The 16032-nt window shown below is 39.4% G+C and overlaps 1 protein-coding gene across 7 annotated transcripts in view; it reads left to right on the forward strand.

The window, feature by feature from the left end:
* TAFA1 (TAFA chemokine like family member 1) overlaps window positions 1-16032 on the forward strand; it is a 955756-nt gene that overhangs the window by 770309 nt on the left and 169415 nt on the right. Inside the window, exon 12 of one of the 7 annotated variants that reach the window (XM_079935034.1) lies at window positions 3702-6697. The exons of the other annotated variants lie outside the window; for them this stretch is intronic. Coding sequence (XP_079791160.1) covers window positions 3702-3719 — 18 coding nt within the window. The 3' untranslated portion in view covers window positions 3720-6697. Of the gene's footprint in view, window positions 1-3701; window positions 6698-16032 lie in introns of those variants that run through there. 7 annotated transcript variants of the gene reach the window in all.

The following is a 16032-nucleotide window of genomic DNA, read 5'->3' on the forward strand; positions in this document are numbered from 1 at the left end:
AGTATGGTGTGGAGTCCAGTCATGATAACAGAGGCTGGTACACACTGTGTTCACTACGCCCCTGGGTGAGCTGAGCACAGTCCACACAGCTGAATGTATAAGAGAAATAAATCACCCTTACAGCCAGGTTAAAAACAGAGGATGTACCTGTTCTGACGTGTGCATCCATTTCAGGAAAGGAAATAAGAGAATCCTCTACAGCCATGTGCGTGGCACGTAAGTCAACTAAGAATTCTCAAGACTGTCTTTAGAGGCGGAAGAAGAAGACACTAGAAAAAGCTGAATTTTTTAAGAAATCTGGGTTAAGAAAACCCAAACAGTACACTGACTTACATTTTCTCCTCCCTTCCTTACAAGAAATTCCCAATGAAATAAGCACTTTTAAATACAAAAGGCACCAATTGAGTCCAGATGATACCTATAGGAGCTCCATTCTGTATAAATAGCCAACACCAGTTCTTAGATCATATGCTCCACAAATAGGTTTTATATGAATTTTTCTAGCATGCCCTGTGTATTTTTCCCCATCAGAGTATAAATATGCCTACACACTTCAAATGTTGACTCTAGCAATTTAACTTTTAAAACAGTTTAATTCACAGATGTATTTTAATTATGAATCATATGTTTTCATTGTTCTTTAAGAGGTAATCTTTAGGGTAAAAAATTCAAATTCTTACTGAAGTAAAAGGAAGAATAAAGAAAATCACCTCTTTTGTTCTTATGTGTAGGATTGATTCAGAGTTCTTTCTCTCAGAAAAAGACAAAAACAAAAACCTGAAGAAACATACCCAGCTTGCTAATGGCAACTGGGAATTTCCTTCACACTGTTATTTTTTTAAAGTAGCTTCAGGGTAAAGAAATTTGCAAGAAAGATTCCTGGGACTTCATTCTTTTTCCCTATATAGTTTTTTTTCTAAAACCTCCCTATGATATGGGTTACTTCCAAATTAATCATCCTGAGCGAAAATTCTCATCATTCTTTGAAATGTAGATAAACAAAAGATGGTTCAAAATGTGGTCTAAAATTTAAATTTTTGTGATGCTCATTTTTTAAGGAGGGTGGAGAGTAGAAATTCAGTGTTTCATTTCAACAACCAGACACCCCAGAATGTGGACTAGCCAGGGTAACAGGCCACAGTCTTCAGGAAAACCTTGGGGAAATTGCATCTGGGTGACAATAAAACTTAGAAGGAAGGAGAAAAGATAAGTAGAATTAAGCAAAGTCTTCCATTTCAGGAGATTCAGAAGAATAAATCATAGGGAAAGAGGAAGCTTCCTTAATGCCACCCTACAGAGAGAAAGTAGTCATTCTTGAGACATGTTCCAAAAACCCAGCCTGGGGTACAATAAAACTGGTAACAGGTACCTTCTGGGGAGAAGCTTAGTACATCTGGGTGAAGTTTCTTGGCTAAATTTTAACCCTGTTCCTGCTTGATCATTGCTTCTGTTGTTTTATTAAACTGCTTTGTTGGGAGTTTGTAGCAAGACTAACCGACCTAAATATTGACTAGAGACATTTTTTCTGATGGTTTTAGATGCCTATTAGTTTATCTCTTTTCTTTAAACTGATATATCAAAAATATAAGTTTGAAAGGTGGGGAGGCTATATTCCATGCATTCAGGAACCAATCTAATACCCTGTGTATTCAGGAACAATGACTTCATTTAGAAAGCTAGACTTCCCCTCAGAAGAAATAAATTGTTTGACAATGGTGTAATAATTTGTATGTAAAAGGTGAACATTGGTTGTTTGGGGACAGGAAGAGGAGGGGAATAAAATGAGGAGAAAACCAAAGTCATTTGGGAAGGAAAATTAGCAGATTAAAACACCAGAACATAATCTGATCTAATACCTGGGGAAATATCAAGCAACCTCGGATTTCCTTCAGTCCAATATGTCAATGTCTTTCACACTAGCGAGGAAATCAACAGTTGCTGCACAATGTAGAGTCAAGTTTCATTTCCTAAAAGAGTAAGTTGCAGACCTCAGATTACACACCTAACCACAAGAGCCATCTTGTCAGATTTGGTGTTCTCTGTGACTAGCCCAACACAATTCACCAAAATCATTTGTCCACAGCCCCTGGGATCATCCTCCTAATGCCGACTCTAACTTTACATATCTCCACCCATTCTAATCACCCTGATGGTTTTTTTAATATTACTGAAGGGTAACGTACCAGCTTTGACATATTCCAGCTTCTTCCCTCAAAATTCCACCAGGTCTGAAATGTTCTGAGAGACTTCACAATCTTGATCTCTAGTCCATTCGTTTTGCAAGAAATGCCTTTAAAAGAGAGAGAGAGATGGTGGGGGAGGAGAGAGGGAGGGGTATTTAGAGATTGCAGGAAAGAAGAGTAAACCATCTTCTTAAAGAATAAACTATGCTATCACAATTGCCCCTGGATCCAAGTGTGCTCATTCATTTCTTTAATAAATAATATTAAGCCTCTGTTATCTAAAAGTCTTGGGAATGTGATGGTGGACATGACACGGCCCCTGGTCTTCTGTGGAGGCTAGGGCCTAAGGTTCAGTGGGATAGGGGAGGAGGAGAGTCAGTACAGATAAAAGAAAGACAATTCCAGTTCAGTTTTGGAAATGTCGCTTTCTCCCTCCTTCCGGTAAAAAAGAAGACAGTGAAACAAAATGTGATAAACACCACTGGACTGTAGGAAACCAAGGTTTGGAAGGATCTGTTATTTATATGGAAGAATAAAAAAATGTGTGAAGACTTCTCATACATTCTGCCCCTGGTCCAACCAACTTTTGAATGCAAATGTGTATGGTGTATGACTGTTCCTACCCAACCCTGAAAGCTTTAAATGGACTTCACTCCTGGCCTCAGAATACTCAATTTCTAAGCTATAAAAAATTAAGAGATGATGAAGAAAAATGCCTTAAGTCCTAAAACTCTAAAGTAGAACCTTCAACTCTATTAGAACCATCATTCATGCTCTAAACCAGTGATTCTTCGTGCATGCATCCTTCTGAAAATAAGAGTCTTTGGGACCATATTTGAATGGATTAAATGGCATCAATAGTTATAGGAGTATGCCCTTGATTGCCCTTGAACACCATGTCATTGTTTGAGTGGAACAGTTCCTCACCTTGCAAAGGTCTCTTATGTTCCTCAACAAACGTGATCTGACCTTGGCAATGAGTTCACCTCATGCCACCCCTTTGCATCTTACAAGAGACCAACATGAGAAGGCCATGGAATTTCCTACTCATGAAATTCTCATCAGACAGACATAGGAATGACTACATAATGTGCAGGAAGAGCCCAGTGCAAAATGGAAACACAGGGGCCCTTGTTCAAAAGCTACTAATAATTTCAAGATGGCAACTGCTGGTCATTAAACCAAGTGAGGGGCCCTTTTCGACAAAGGGCTCCCTGCAACTAGATTGCATGCCCACGAACCCAGTCCTGGACAGGCATTGCTCCAAGAGTCTGTCTCCTCAATTGTGACAAAATTAATTTAATGAATCGATAAAAAAAAATACAGTGGCCTGTCCATAAGCTTTGATCACCATTTGAGAACTACTGCTCTAGACTTGAACATTCTTTACTTTAGTTCACTTGAAAGAAGCAACATCCTAAAAATTCAAGGTGTCCTCTTTTTCTGCCTAATCACCTTTCTTTGTGCCTTCATTTTGTTTTCTCCCTGAAATTTCTTTCTTTCTTTCTTTGGTTTCAGATTCACCCAAGAACCTAACGGAAGCATTTGTTATAGTAATAAAGGAAAACCTACTCTGTGGAAAATACATTTTAAGAATTTAAAACATCTTATACACTAGAAGCCAAATGGATTTCTTATTTGCACTTTGACTGATTACCAGATAATCACAGTGCTTTTACTGTGTGTCACGAAGTCTCCTAGAGTGAGAAGACCCGGAGTTTTGGGCAACACCATGGAAAGTGGGTTAAGGAAAAAAAGGGTTTTCTCAATGCAAATTTTTGGGATCACAAAGAAAGATCAACTGTCTTCTAATTTGGATCTATAGTTCCTTTGTACCATTTTAAATATATGTATATATATAATATTTTGAAATATTATATATTCTCTTCAAAAAATGAACTGTACCACAGTTTGAGGCGGCTGGTGTACCTCTTTGAGTTTTGGATGTTTTGTTTTATTTTGTTGTCATTTCTTTTTCTATCGGCAAGGAAATCACGTGCCCTTTTGAGAGGTCGGCATGGCACTCACACTGGAAGGCCAGCTACAGGTGGACTCCTGGAATCTGAGAGATCAGAACGATACTGAGTCAAAAGCTTCCTTCTCTTTCTACTAGATGGCCCAAGGAAGCACATCGTCCTGTTTTATTGTTTTCTACCCTGTGCAATGTTAGCATGCAAGCTTGGCTTACATAACCATACTTTATATTCAACTGGTATATAATAACCGTTCTAACCTCTTCCAGGAAAATATTTTTAGAACTACTAGCTTTTCCACAGATAAGAAAAATGAGGATTCTTGAGGGAGCCGCTCCACCATGCTATTAAGACTCTGGCAGAGTGATGGTCATATGTGGATCCCTGTATTAAGTTCTGTAAATACAATGTCTTAAGGCTTTGTATAGCTGTCCTAGACTGAAGAAATGTCCTCTGATTAAATCCAAAGTCTGACATCATTAATCACATAGTGCTGTAGCAACAGGTCTTATCACAGCACATCTTTCTATATTTGATTTGCTTTTTCCAAGAGTGTTCAGATCTCTTCTGGTGAGATGGGAAGACCATTAAAGAAATTAGATTTCAGAATGACCCTTGTGACCAAATGTTGGACAGCCCTATTAAAGTGGTAAATAACTGCTTTCTAAATCTACTTGTCCTCTTCATTTGCCATTTACTTTTCCTCAGTCTGCTTTAGCCAAATCCAGAGAACACCCGCTTAGCGACACATAGTCCACCGGAATTTTTTGCATGACATCATTGCTGCCATCATAACCAATATTTCCAACTCTAATAGTTTGAAAACTAGAAATTCATTATTACAAGTTCAGTGTTCTCAGCCAGCAAGATGAACTGTCAAACCCTATTATTGGGCTTCTATAGTGATCACTTGGATGACACCCCCCAAAAGATCAATTTGTGTCCATCTTCTTTTTTTGAGAGTTACTCAGCTGATACTTATAAGAAGGAAATATCTACTTAAATTCTAGTTTACCTGGTAGAGCATAATAGTACTATAAATTCCTGTTACTTACCCTATCATATTGCAAGTGTATTTTTTTTCTCCAAAGTCTTTTCTCCAGAATACATGTTATTAGGGGCTGTTACTAGATCAGCAGCACAGTGGGTCTCCTAGTGTGGAATTTTTAAGTTAAATTTTGGGTAAAATCCAGAGGCTCCTTCATCTCTACCAATATACCTTGAAGTCTGATTGAATATATAAACACTCTAACCAGGTGGATTTGTTCTGCATCTTGAATGCCTATAAAAGCATCCAAAAATGGAAATGGAATCCTCATTGCAAAATCTGAGCTTCCTAAATACTTTCACAAATATTTTCCAGAAGGTAGCATAAAATTCATACCAACAAATCAGAATTCCTTTAATTTTATGGTCCATAACCATGTACCAAGTGATATATTAGAAATTGATTTTCATCTGTAAGTTTTGGAGTGAAAACTGAAATCATAAACCCAAAGAATTATCTAGAACAGTACATCCCAAGATGTGGAGGAAGAAACATCTATAATCCAATATATTGGGGAAATTTTTTTCAACAAAATAAATAGAAATATTTACTGAGGGATTCTCAGAGCCTTTATACACCAAAAGACACTGTGTGTCTTCAAGAAAGACTGAAACAAGGGGAGCCAAGTAAAAGGCTTCCAGAATCCAGGCATGTTGGTTGGTCCTTGACTAATGGAGAGCTCGTTCCCTGACTAATGGGAAGCTGCAAGAAATTATGTCTGTGTGAGGATATGTTCACTGCGTTGTCATGTCTTCAGTTTTTCTAGAGAACCAGAAGTCTGGATTCTACATAAAATCTAAAATTCTTAAATAAGATGAACCAAAATGAGATTACTTCCATTAAAAAAATTCTGCAAGCGTTATTATTGCCCAAAATGTCCTGACCTTGTGGCCTTTTCTATGAGATTAGTGTTTTCTGGAATACTCTTTGAAAAGTGTTGGTCCTGAATAAAAATCCAATGAGAAGCAAAAGGGATATTCTGTTTTCTGTGGCCTCACACATACAGACCATTCTCATGATTCACAATACGTGGGGGTCACAGCTTTTTCTGTTCTGTAACCTGAGCCTGTAAATCAATGAAGGAGCTGGTCTAGAGGTTCAAGTCTGTTAGTTCATCTCCTGCTGGTCGCTTAATGCAGTAGCTTCCCTGGGAAAGACCTGGAAGAAGAGAGAAGGGGGAAAAAACCCACCACGTCAGAATCAAGCAACCATCCAAGAAAACAGTACAAATATTTGTAAATGTCATCAAATTCAGTTTCAGTTTATCCAAGTCCCTTACCCAAATGTATGAACCATCAACTTGTGTTTAAATTTAACTTGTGCCGGTTTGGGGAATTTTCAGTAGCTACCATCTGCCTATTGAATCTGATTGTATATGGTTTAAAAACTTATATCACGTATTTCTGGTTAATAAAGAGCTCAGTGTGGTATGACTAATATTGATTTTGAGCTTTTGCATCAAATATGATGAAGAATATTATAACATAATTAGAGCAAATGGTCTCGTCCAAATCCCTTCTCTTGGTGAAAAGGGAAATATGACTTATTTCATTAGACAAAGATTTTTGAGTAAGGTGAAGCTTACTTGTTGACTTTTTGTGTGTTTTTTGTGTGTACTTTATGCATTAATGGAGTTGGCAAGCACGTGGAGAAGTTTTACTGCTTTTTTTCCATCATAGAATGTTAAAGAATGTTTTCACCAATACACAATTCACATCTTTTTCTGATCAAATCCAATGTAACTTTCACCAAGCAATGTAGTGATTTTATAGTACAGTATATTATGCCACTTTGCCATTGTCACTGATAAAATAAGTTATGGAGGGTATAAAAACTGTTTATATGAGGAGATCCACACATTACTCACCAGCATGGGATATGCACTCCTTCTTGGAAGGTTAAATATCGTGTCATAACATGAGTTTCTCTTTTAATTAAGCTTGACAATCCCATTTCAAAATCCACTAGGGTTTGCTTGACAAAGAAGTGTGCCGTGTCTCTTTTCATGAGCTGTCTACCTTCTAAATAAAAGATGTAGTGTCTAGCAAATTCTAGGGCTCAAGTCACTTCCATCTAGTGTATAGATATAAGAAAGCAAGGTAAAAAAGCATTCTAAGGGGCTTCCCTGGTGGCGCAGTGGTTAAGAGTCCGCATGCCGATGCAGGGGACACGGGTTCGTGCCCCGGTCCGGGAAGATCCCACATGTTGTGGAGCGGCTGGGCCCGTGAGCCATGGCCGCTGAGCCTGCGCGTCCGGAGCCTGTGCTCCGCAACGGGAGAGGCCACAACAGTGAGAGGCCCGCGTACAGAAAAAAAAAAAAAAAAGCATTCTAAGGAATATGGAGGCTCTGGACTCGTGCAATAGAGATAGAATCTGATTTCCTAATACCCGTGGGCATTATACAAAAGTGATAAAATAGAATCATGTTCATCTTTCAAAGTAAATTAAAGAGGAAGCCACTAATTGCGCGCGCGCGCGCGAACACACACACACACACACACACACACACACACACACACACACACACACACACACACACACACACACACACACACACATGCAAATCCCCTGCTAATAAAGATTTTAAGATTTTAGGTTGAATAGGCCAGAATTTTTTTTCCTTATAAAAGATCTCAGGAGCATCCCAGTGGAAATTGCATTATGCTGACATCTTTGGTCCACAGTGGCTCTCATGTATTTATTTTATTTACTTAGGTAGTTTGTTTCATTTTCAAAAACACGTTAAGCTCTAATTTATTGATTTTGGTAACTAGTTACATTATTTAAAAAAATAATAGCCAATCACCAAGCCTGAAAGCCAGGACCCCAAACATAACTGACTATATTTATAGATCAGGGGATGTCCACCCAGCCCTAATTCCCACCTGCTGTAACCCAAGAGTAGAGTCCATACGTGCCATGAGGAAACCCTGAGGCCATACTTTCCTTAAGACAGTGGTTCTGAACCACTGGGCCATGGCACATGGATATGTGGCCGTTCTTCATGGAGTGGGTTGGAAGCGGCTTCTTAATGCAGTCTGCAAATACATTTTTATATTAATTTTTATTGGAGTATACTTGATTTACAATGTTGTTAGTTTCTGCTGTGCAACAAAGTGAATCAGTTATACATGTACACATATCCACTCTTTTTTAGATTCTTTTCCCATATAGGTCATTACAGAGTATTGAGTACAGTCAGTTCCCTGTGCTCTACAGTACGTTCTTGTTAGTTATCTATTTTATATATAGTAGTATGTATGTGTCAATCCCAATCTCCCGATTCATCCCTCCCTCCCCTTTCCCCCTTGGTAACCATAAGTTTGTTTTCTACATCTGTGACACTATTTCTGTTTTGTAAATAAGAAAATTATGATAGTTTCATAGGTAATTCTCAACCAGGGCCTGTAAGACATATATGCCAACAGGAGCTATAGCCAAGTAACGCTAGTTAACTAACCAAGGTCACATGTTACTGCCCAAGCACATGGTGATGAGGGTAGGGACGTGGTCCCAGACTATTATTGCCATCCAGCATTAGGGAGCTAGTATGGCCCAATTCTTCCGTTTTTTGTTGTTTTTTAAGAAAATCCAGAAATTCATAGGTTTATATGAAATCTCCAAATTGTGCATATTTATAACCTATTGAGCTTTTATTAAAAGACAAGACTGAAGATTCTATTCTGTCTGTGAGACATCAGTTTGCCTATCTGGCCTAACATGACGTTCTTCTCAGGATTTGCGTTCTCGTGTGCTTCCTCTGGTGGTAGGAGAAAATGGTGGAGGGAGAGCTTGTTTGCAGTCCATTGCATGTAACCTGCAACCTCTCCTGCTTTTACCGCTGAGAACACTGTGCGTACAGCAATAGATGTCAGTTATGCTCGACTGGGGGCATGCCAAGGTCACAAACAGAGGTCAGCCTCTGTACCAGAATAGAGTAAATGGATTAAACTTCTATAGATTCCACCTATGGGGTCACCAACACAGTGTGGGAGCTGATTTTAGCGACTGGAAAGAAGCAGTATCAGGTCAACAGATCCCCCGAGCTGCTGCTAAAAGACTTGAGAAGCTTGTACATTTAGTTTAAAAACAAAAAAATGCTAGGTACTAAATGCCCAGTGGAAATGGCCTCCTCCCTCTGCTTCCTCGTTCTATACACACCCTCCCATACGCACACACGTGAATTCTCCATTTCTTTGTCCCCTGATCTGAATCCTTCTTGAGATGGCCAGATTGAGAAGCTCTCAGGGCCTCTCACACCTCTCTCCCCTGCCATTCAGCTCACCACTGTCACATTTCCTCTTCTCCCTTTCACATTCCAGGCCTAAAAAGCACTGTATGTATTGAAAAGAGTTCTGGAATTGTAAGCCAAATGCTCCCCACCACCACCACCAAAGATTGATGTCCTCACCCTCCACCTACAACCTAGAAAAGCTTATAACCTCTCCCTCTGAATTTTCCTTTCTGTGAAATGGAGATCATTGTACGACGTTTAAAGGTTATGGGAAGACTAGGGAACTAGAGAAAATGGAAAAGTGTTACAAATGGAAAGCAGTAGGTAAACTCTTGTTGTTGTTGTTATTCTCAGATTACTCCTACAATGCATCACCTAGAAGCTCCCTGTGTCAGTGCTGGCTCCACTCAGGGCAAGCAAAACACAAACTTAGGAAAAAACAGGCAGAATATTATCTTACACTCTCTTTCTAAAAAGCTCAAAGACTAGACAGGTCCCTCCCCAACCCTGTAGAATTCCCCGTTTGCCATTACCATTGCTAATGTTTTTAAACCACTGGGAAATGCCAATATAACCTACACTTGAGCACTGCCATTGACACAAGAAAGTAATTGCATGTTGGAGAAGGCACCCAGCTGGTGTCCAGAATGTTCGTCCAGAAGTTGAGTTGTTAATGGCGAGAGCCATCTTATGTGTAGGATAATTTTGAGCAACTACACACTGTCGTCACCAGACCACTCTTTCCCCACCCCCAGCCCTCTTGTCATTCATGCAAAATGTCCATGCAGATTCACATGTAACCCTTGTTACTGCAGAGGTCTGACCTTTCATGCGTGCCCTTGCACCCTCCTCACTGGTAAAGACGGCTTTCATTCATTCATCTATTCATTCATTCAGTAGCCAAATATCTGTTGAGCATTTGCCATGTGTCAGGCAAGTATTAGATTGCCTTCAGACCTTACATTATTCTAGGAGAAATAGACAAAAACAAAAGTGAACAAATAATCAAAAATTGTGATAAAATAAATGCAAAAGGAGCCAAGAAAGTAAATAATGGGAAGGAAACATGAACATTATGTAGGATAGTCAGGGAAAACCTCTTGGAGGAGGTAGCATCAGGTCTGAGAACTAGAGGAGAGCAGGAAGCGGCCATGCAGAGAGCTGAGGGGGAGAGGAGAGGGAGGAGGTAGGGGTGTTGCAGGACCACAGGTTAGTATGTGCCAAGGCCTTAGCCAAGGAAGATTTCAGTGTGTTTGCAGAACAGAAAGTCTCTTTTAGTTTGCTGTCAAAGCAGAGTGATTAGAGCAAAGTGGCCTGAGATTGGGGAAGTAACCTTGAAGTCAGAGCCAGGTAGAGCATGATCAAGTTGTTTGAGTTCTATCAGAACTGTAGCAGGAAGCCATGAACAAGGTTTTTAATCAAGGAGTGACACAATCTGATTTATACTTAATAGCAGACACTGTTAGTGTCTCCCATAGCCTCTCCTTGGTCCCATACACATGCAGGGCAGACCAGATGTACCTGGGAATCAGAAGAGCAGCCATTGGCTGATGGAACTTGATATATAGATTCCCCAGCTTCCTTGCTCCCAAGCGAGACAGCTCTGAGGCGTATTCTATGTCATGGCTGTCCAATAGAGCTTTCTGCAGTGTGAAAATGTTCTACATCTGAGCTGTGCAATAGGTAGCCACAAACTATATGTGGCTGTTGGGCACATGAAATGTGTCACCTGTGACACATGAAGTGATTTTTTTAATTTAATTGTATTAACTTAATAGACAGCCACATGTGGCTAGGTGGCTACCTGATTGGACAGCACAGTTCTATTTTGTCTTGGAGAGGTACCAAGTGAGACTGAGTCCCAGTTGCCCAAAGCCATAATCTGATCGTAATTGTACATTTTATTGGCTTCTTTTCATTTCTTTTCACACTTCCTCACTTCCTTACCAGTACTGCCTGGATTCACCTCTCAAATACACTCCTTGCACTGAAATCTCTGTCTCCTGGCCTTCCTATGGAGAGACCCACCTAAGGCAACGTTTTAAGATGACCATTCTATTTCCAAAATGGAGAAAAATGGGAAGGGCACACAACTGGAGCTGAGAGGATCAGTAAGGAGAGTTTTTCAGTATTTAGTAATCATACGTGGAGCTTTGCCTTGTCAGAGCCTGAGGACAGAGCAGTGAATCACGCTTTTCCTTTCATGGAGAAGCTGATAGCTTAGATTCATGTCTCAGCTACATCAGTCAATTGCCACTTCATAGACCCAGTCATCCAAGGTACCTTGATGAAAGAAGAGTACGGTTATGCTGTATCTCTTAGAGGTAAGTCATAGACAGAAAGCTTTAGTCCCTTCTGATTCAGCTTATTCCCATATACCTAGCCTCACTGCCAATGTACAAAGTTCAAATTGAATTATTAGTAAGGAAATTCCAAGTTTGTTTCCAATCCTAGTATTTTCTAAAAACCAGATTATAAAACACACACGGCATTCTAGAAAATGCATTGGATTAAAAGAACCCTGATCTCTAGTCATAACTTGGGGAATGACTTAAACTTCTTGCAGTGGTTCTCAGAAATAGCATTCTGTGCAGGCAGCTGCAGATCGTATCTATGGGGGGCAATTGGTGAACTAGTTAAAGTACCAGTTTGCAATTTTAAAGGTCATAGGCAAAAGATTTTGCAAAGGCAAATAATCAAGGAAGACTCTATATAAGAACGACTGAGCTCTCTAAAAATATAGCAGGAGGGATAAATTGACTTATGACTTAAACTGACTTCCAGAAATGTTAAGGTCAATGTAGAAAACTTTGTAGCTATATTCAAATTAAGTAGGACACAACTACTGCGTGAAGCCGATAATGTAGAGGTGACAGAGAATTCAGGTTTTCCTCAAGCAACTATGTTGTTGCTGGTTTTTTTATGTCAATAAAAGTTATCTTCTGGCTAAAATGTCTGGAAGGGATGTTGTTAAGAGAAAAATAAACTCAAGATAGGAGAAGAGATTTGTAAGAGAACACCTAGCTCTCTTCAATGATTCAAGTACCCTGAGCACAGTGGTGCGGGAAGAAGGGAAACCCTAATTGATACATATTTTTGTTATTTCTATGGTATAAACACTCCCACCACTGACTCCAAGCTACCAACGACAGGTTGGGAAGAGATGTACATTGCTGGCCCTTGCAAAGCACTGAGAGCCAGCTTCAGCATATCACTGCATAAGGGTAAATCACATTCTTAGTACCAAAAAAGAGACTGTCAAAAAATTACCATGCCAATGCTAGGGAACTGTGTAACTGGGAGAGGTACCAGAAGTCTAGTATGAATTAAGTATAGTTAAATTGTTAAAAAAAAAAAAAAAGAAAAAAAAGTGGATTCTGAAATCTATAGATCAGTGACCCTGAGATCAGCCCAGGGCAAGATTCCAAAGTAGATCACTTAAGGAATTTGGGCGGAGTAAATAGGGACTCAGTGATCACCAGCGGCCAGCTTGCGTTCTCTGAGAAGAACAATCATGCCAGAAAACTTTCTCATTGACCTCACTGTTTTCTTTAACTAGTCTAACGTATTTTTAAAAATTGATGGACATGTCTAGATATTAACAAGATACGAGTCTAGGCTAAGAACTGGCAAACGATGACCCTTACACTATGTCTGGCATGCTGCCTGTTTTTGTAAATAAAGTTTTAATGTAACACAGCCACTTGTTTACATATTGGCTAAAGCTTCTTTTGCAACAGGAGTTGAATGGCTGCAACAGAGAGTTTATGCTCAGAAAGCCTTAAACAGTTACTATTTGGCTCTTTATATTTTGATGTCCCCTTGTGTATTCGGTAGAAGGCTGGGTGATAGTAAAAATTGTGTGAGCTCATAACCAGAATGAATAGTCATATTCAAATGTTTCTAATTTATGGAATAATCATATCCTAGAGAAAGATTTCTAGTAGCAGAATTCTGGGTACTGTCCTGGCTGTGTCCTGTGCACGGTTTTATCATCAACCGTGTGAAAGTATTGACGTGGTATGCGGACCAGTTTTGCAAGTGATCCACAATCAAACTGGTCATCAACTACTTAACATGGTTAAATCAAGTTCAAGCAAGTAGACAGAGGAAAGCGTTTATGATGATCAGAAACAGTTGAAGGGGGCTTCCCTGGTGGCGCAGTGGTTGGGAGTCTACCTGCCTATGCAGGGGACGCGGGTTCGTGCCCTGGTCTGGGAAGATCCCACATGCCACGGAGCGGCTGGGCCCGTGAGCCATGGCCGCTGAGCCTGCACGTCCGGAGCCTGTGCTCCGCAGCGGGAGAGGCCACAACAGTGAGAAGCCCGCGTACCGCAAAAAAAAAAAAAAAAAAAAAGAAACAGTTGAAGGAGGTTGATGCGTAGATTCATGGAAAAAGAAAAGGGGGTCAAGAATGAGAAGGTGTATTTAAATATTTGAAGGTCTGTCATTTAGAAGAGGGATTAAATTAGTCTCTAAAGAGTGCATAGAATTTATAACTAAACATATATCAGTTTAAGAACAATGTACCTGATTGACTTTCTTTAGTAGGTAATGCGTTTCTTGGTGAATGGTGTTCAAACATAGACCAGGAGAACTCCTGGGAGGTGTAGAAGGATGCATGCCTAAGGAATCTTGTATTTGCCAGAATTTGTTATTATCTGAGCCTGATTTCTTATCAGTAGAGTGAAAATAGGATTAAAGATGCTCTGTCTGACAGCAAAGTCTGTCAGAGTCTGACAGCAAAATGCAGAGCATTTGTCCCAAATATCCTAAGGAGCTACCCAATGCCCGCATGCATACGAATGCCACCAAAGAAACACATGGCTTATGTCAGAGGGGCATCGCTCTGCAAGGTAATCTCTTTATAGTCCTGCCCTGGTACAGTAATTATCACCCCTAAAAACAATCCAATGGCCCCTTCAGACATCACCTTACTCTTCTGAAATGAAATTCATGGATACTATAACCTCCCTAATCATGTAATTTCAAAAAATTAATATAAGGTACAAATATAAAAGAGAAATGAAAGAAAATCAGTTTATAATAAAATAGTCTTTTATAAATGCTCTAGCATATAATGTCAAAAGATATAATGAAATACTGAAAGGTTTGAGCATAGTAAGTTTAAATTTAAGAGAAGTAACATTTATCTAGCTACTGTTGACACATTGTGTATTAAAATAAAGACTAAGTAAAAGCAGATGTGTGCATAGATTTTAAAATACAGGCTAAAGAAGAGGTGTGCGTACATAAAACCAAGAATACAACAGCTATAAATACAAACTGAAATGAACAATTTTGTTACTGACTCAAATCCACAATCCATGTTCCTATTGGTAACGTGATTTTTTCTAAAATGGTTGACTAATTCTTAGTAAAAGTCAGAACAAAACAAGACAATCTTTCCCTTATTTACGTGGTAATTGCACTTCTGAGTAATTTTAGTATATATCAAAATCATGCCAGCACGAATGTCCGTCAATTGATGAATAGATGAAACGAAGTGTGGCTTATCATACAATAGAATATGATTACATTGTAAAAAGAAATAAAATACTGATAGGTGCTACAACATGGATGAACTTGGAAATCATGCCGAGTGAAAGAAACCAGACAGAAAATGTCACACACCATATGATTCTATTTTATGAAACATACAGAATAGGCAAATCTATAAAGACAGAAAGTGTAACCGAATGCAGATTCAGCCGCTCGCCACTCAACAGCCAATAAATCGAGGGGCAAGCTTCAGTAGAGAAGATGCTTTATTCAGAAAATCCAGCAATCTGGGGAGAAGGTGGACTCGTGTCCAGAGACCAACGCCAAAGATTCTGCTCAGCCAACGACAATTTTTAAAGGGGAAACAGTTAATCATTATGGCAGGAGGTCAGATTCTTTGTCATTTTTCCACTGCGTGCAGGCCTGTTGACTTATCCCAGTCTTACTTGGGATGCTGTCTTGCTCATGTGGTCCACCTGCAATTGAATGTTCTCTTGCCCACGTGGTCCACCTGTGCCCACGGGGTCCACCTGTGCCCACGGGGTCCACCTGCAAATTTACTAAGGGGAAGCTAGAGGCAGCGAGTCAGTCATTCTTTACCTGCTTAATTCTTCATTCTTATTCCTTCTAATCCAGGAAAGGAATCAACAGATTAGGTAAGGTGTGAATATTTAGAAAAGTAGAAATCAGGAGCTAAGTTAAATGTCGCCTAATGATCTCGTCTTTATGATTAAGGTCTGAGGAGTACAGGGATGAACAAACAGAAAAGGGGCAAAGGAGCTGCTTCCAAATTAGGTTAGTTTCCAGGGAATGGAAGGGGGAATGGGCAAGTGACTGCTATATGGTTGTTTGAGGTGGCTGAAAATAGTCTGGAATTAGATATTAGTAATGGTTGCACAGCCTTGTACATAAACTAGAAACCATTGACTTGTAAACAGCTTTAAAAGGGTGAATTTTATGAAATGTTAATTAGGCCTCAATTTTTTTAAATATACAAAAATATTACTTTTTGTATCTGAGTTCAGTTCTGGGCTCAGAACATCATAAACAGATTTTTTGTTTACATAAATCTTCAGTGTAGCATTAATACTT

This window comes from Stenella coeruleoalba (assembly GCF_951394435.1).
Source record: "Stenella coeruleoalba genome assembly, chromosome: 10".
NCBI classification, from domain to species: Eukaryota; Metazoa; Chordata; class Mammalia; order Artiodactyla; family Delphinidae; genus Stenella; species Stenella coeruleoalba.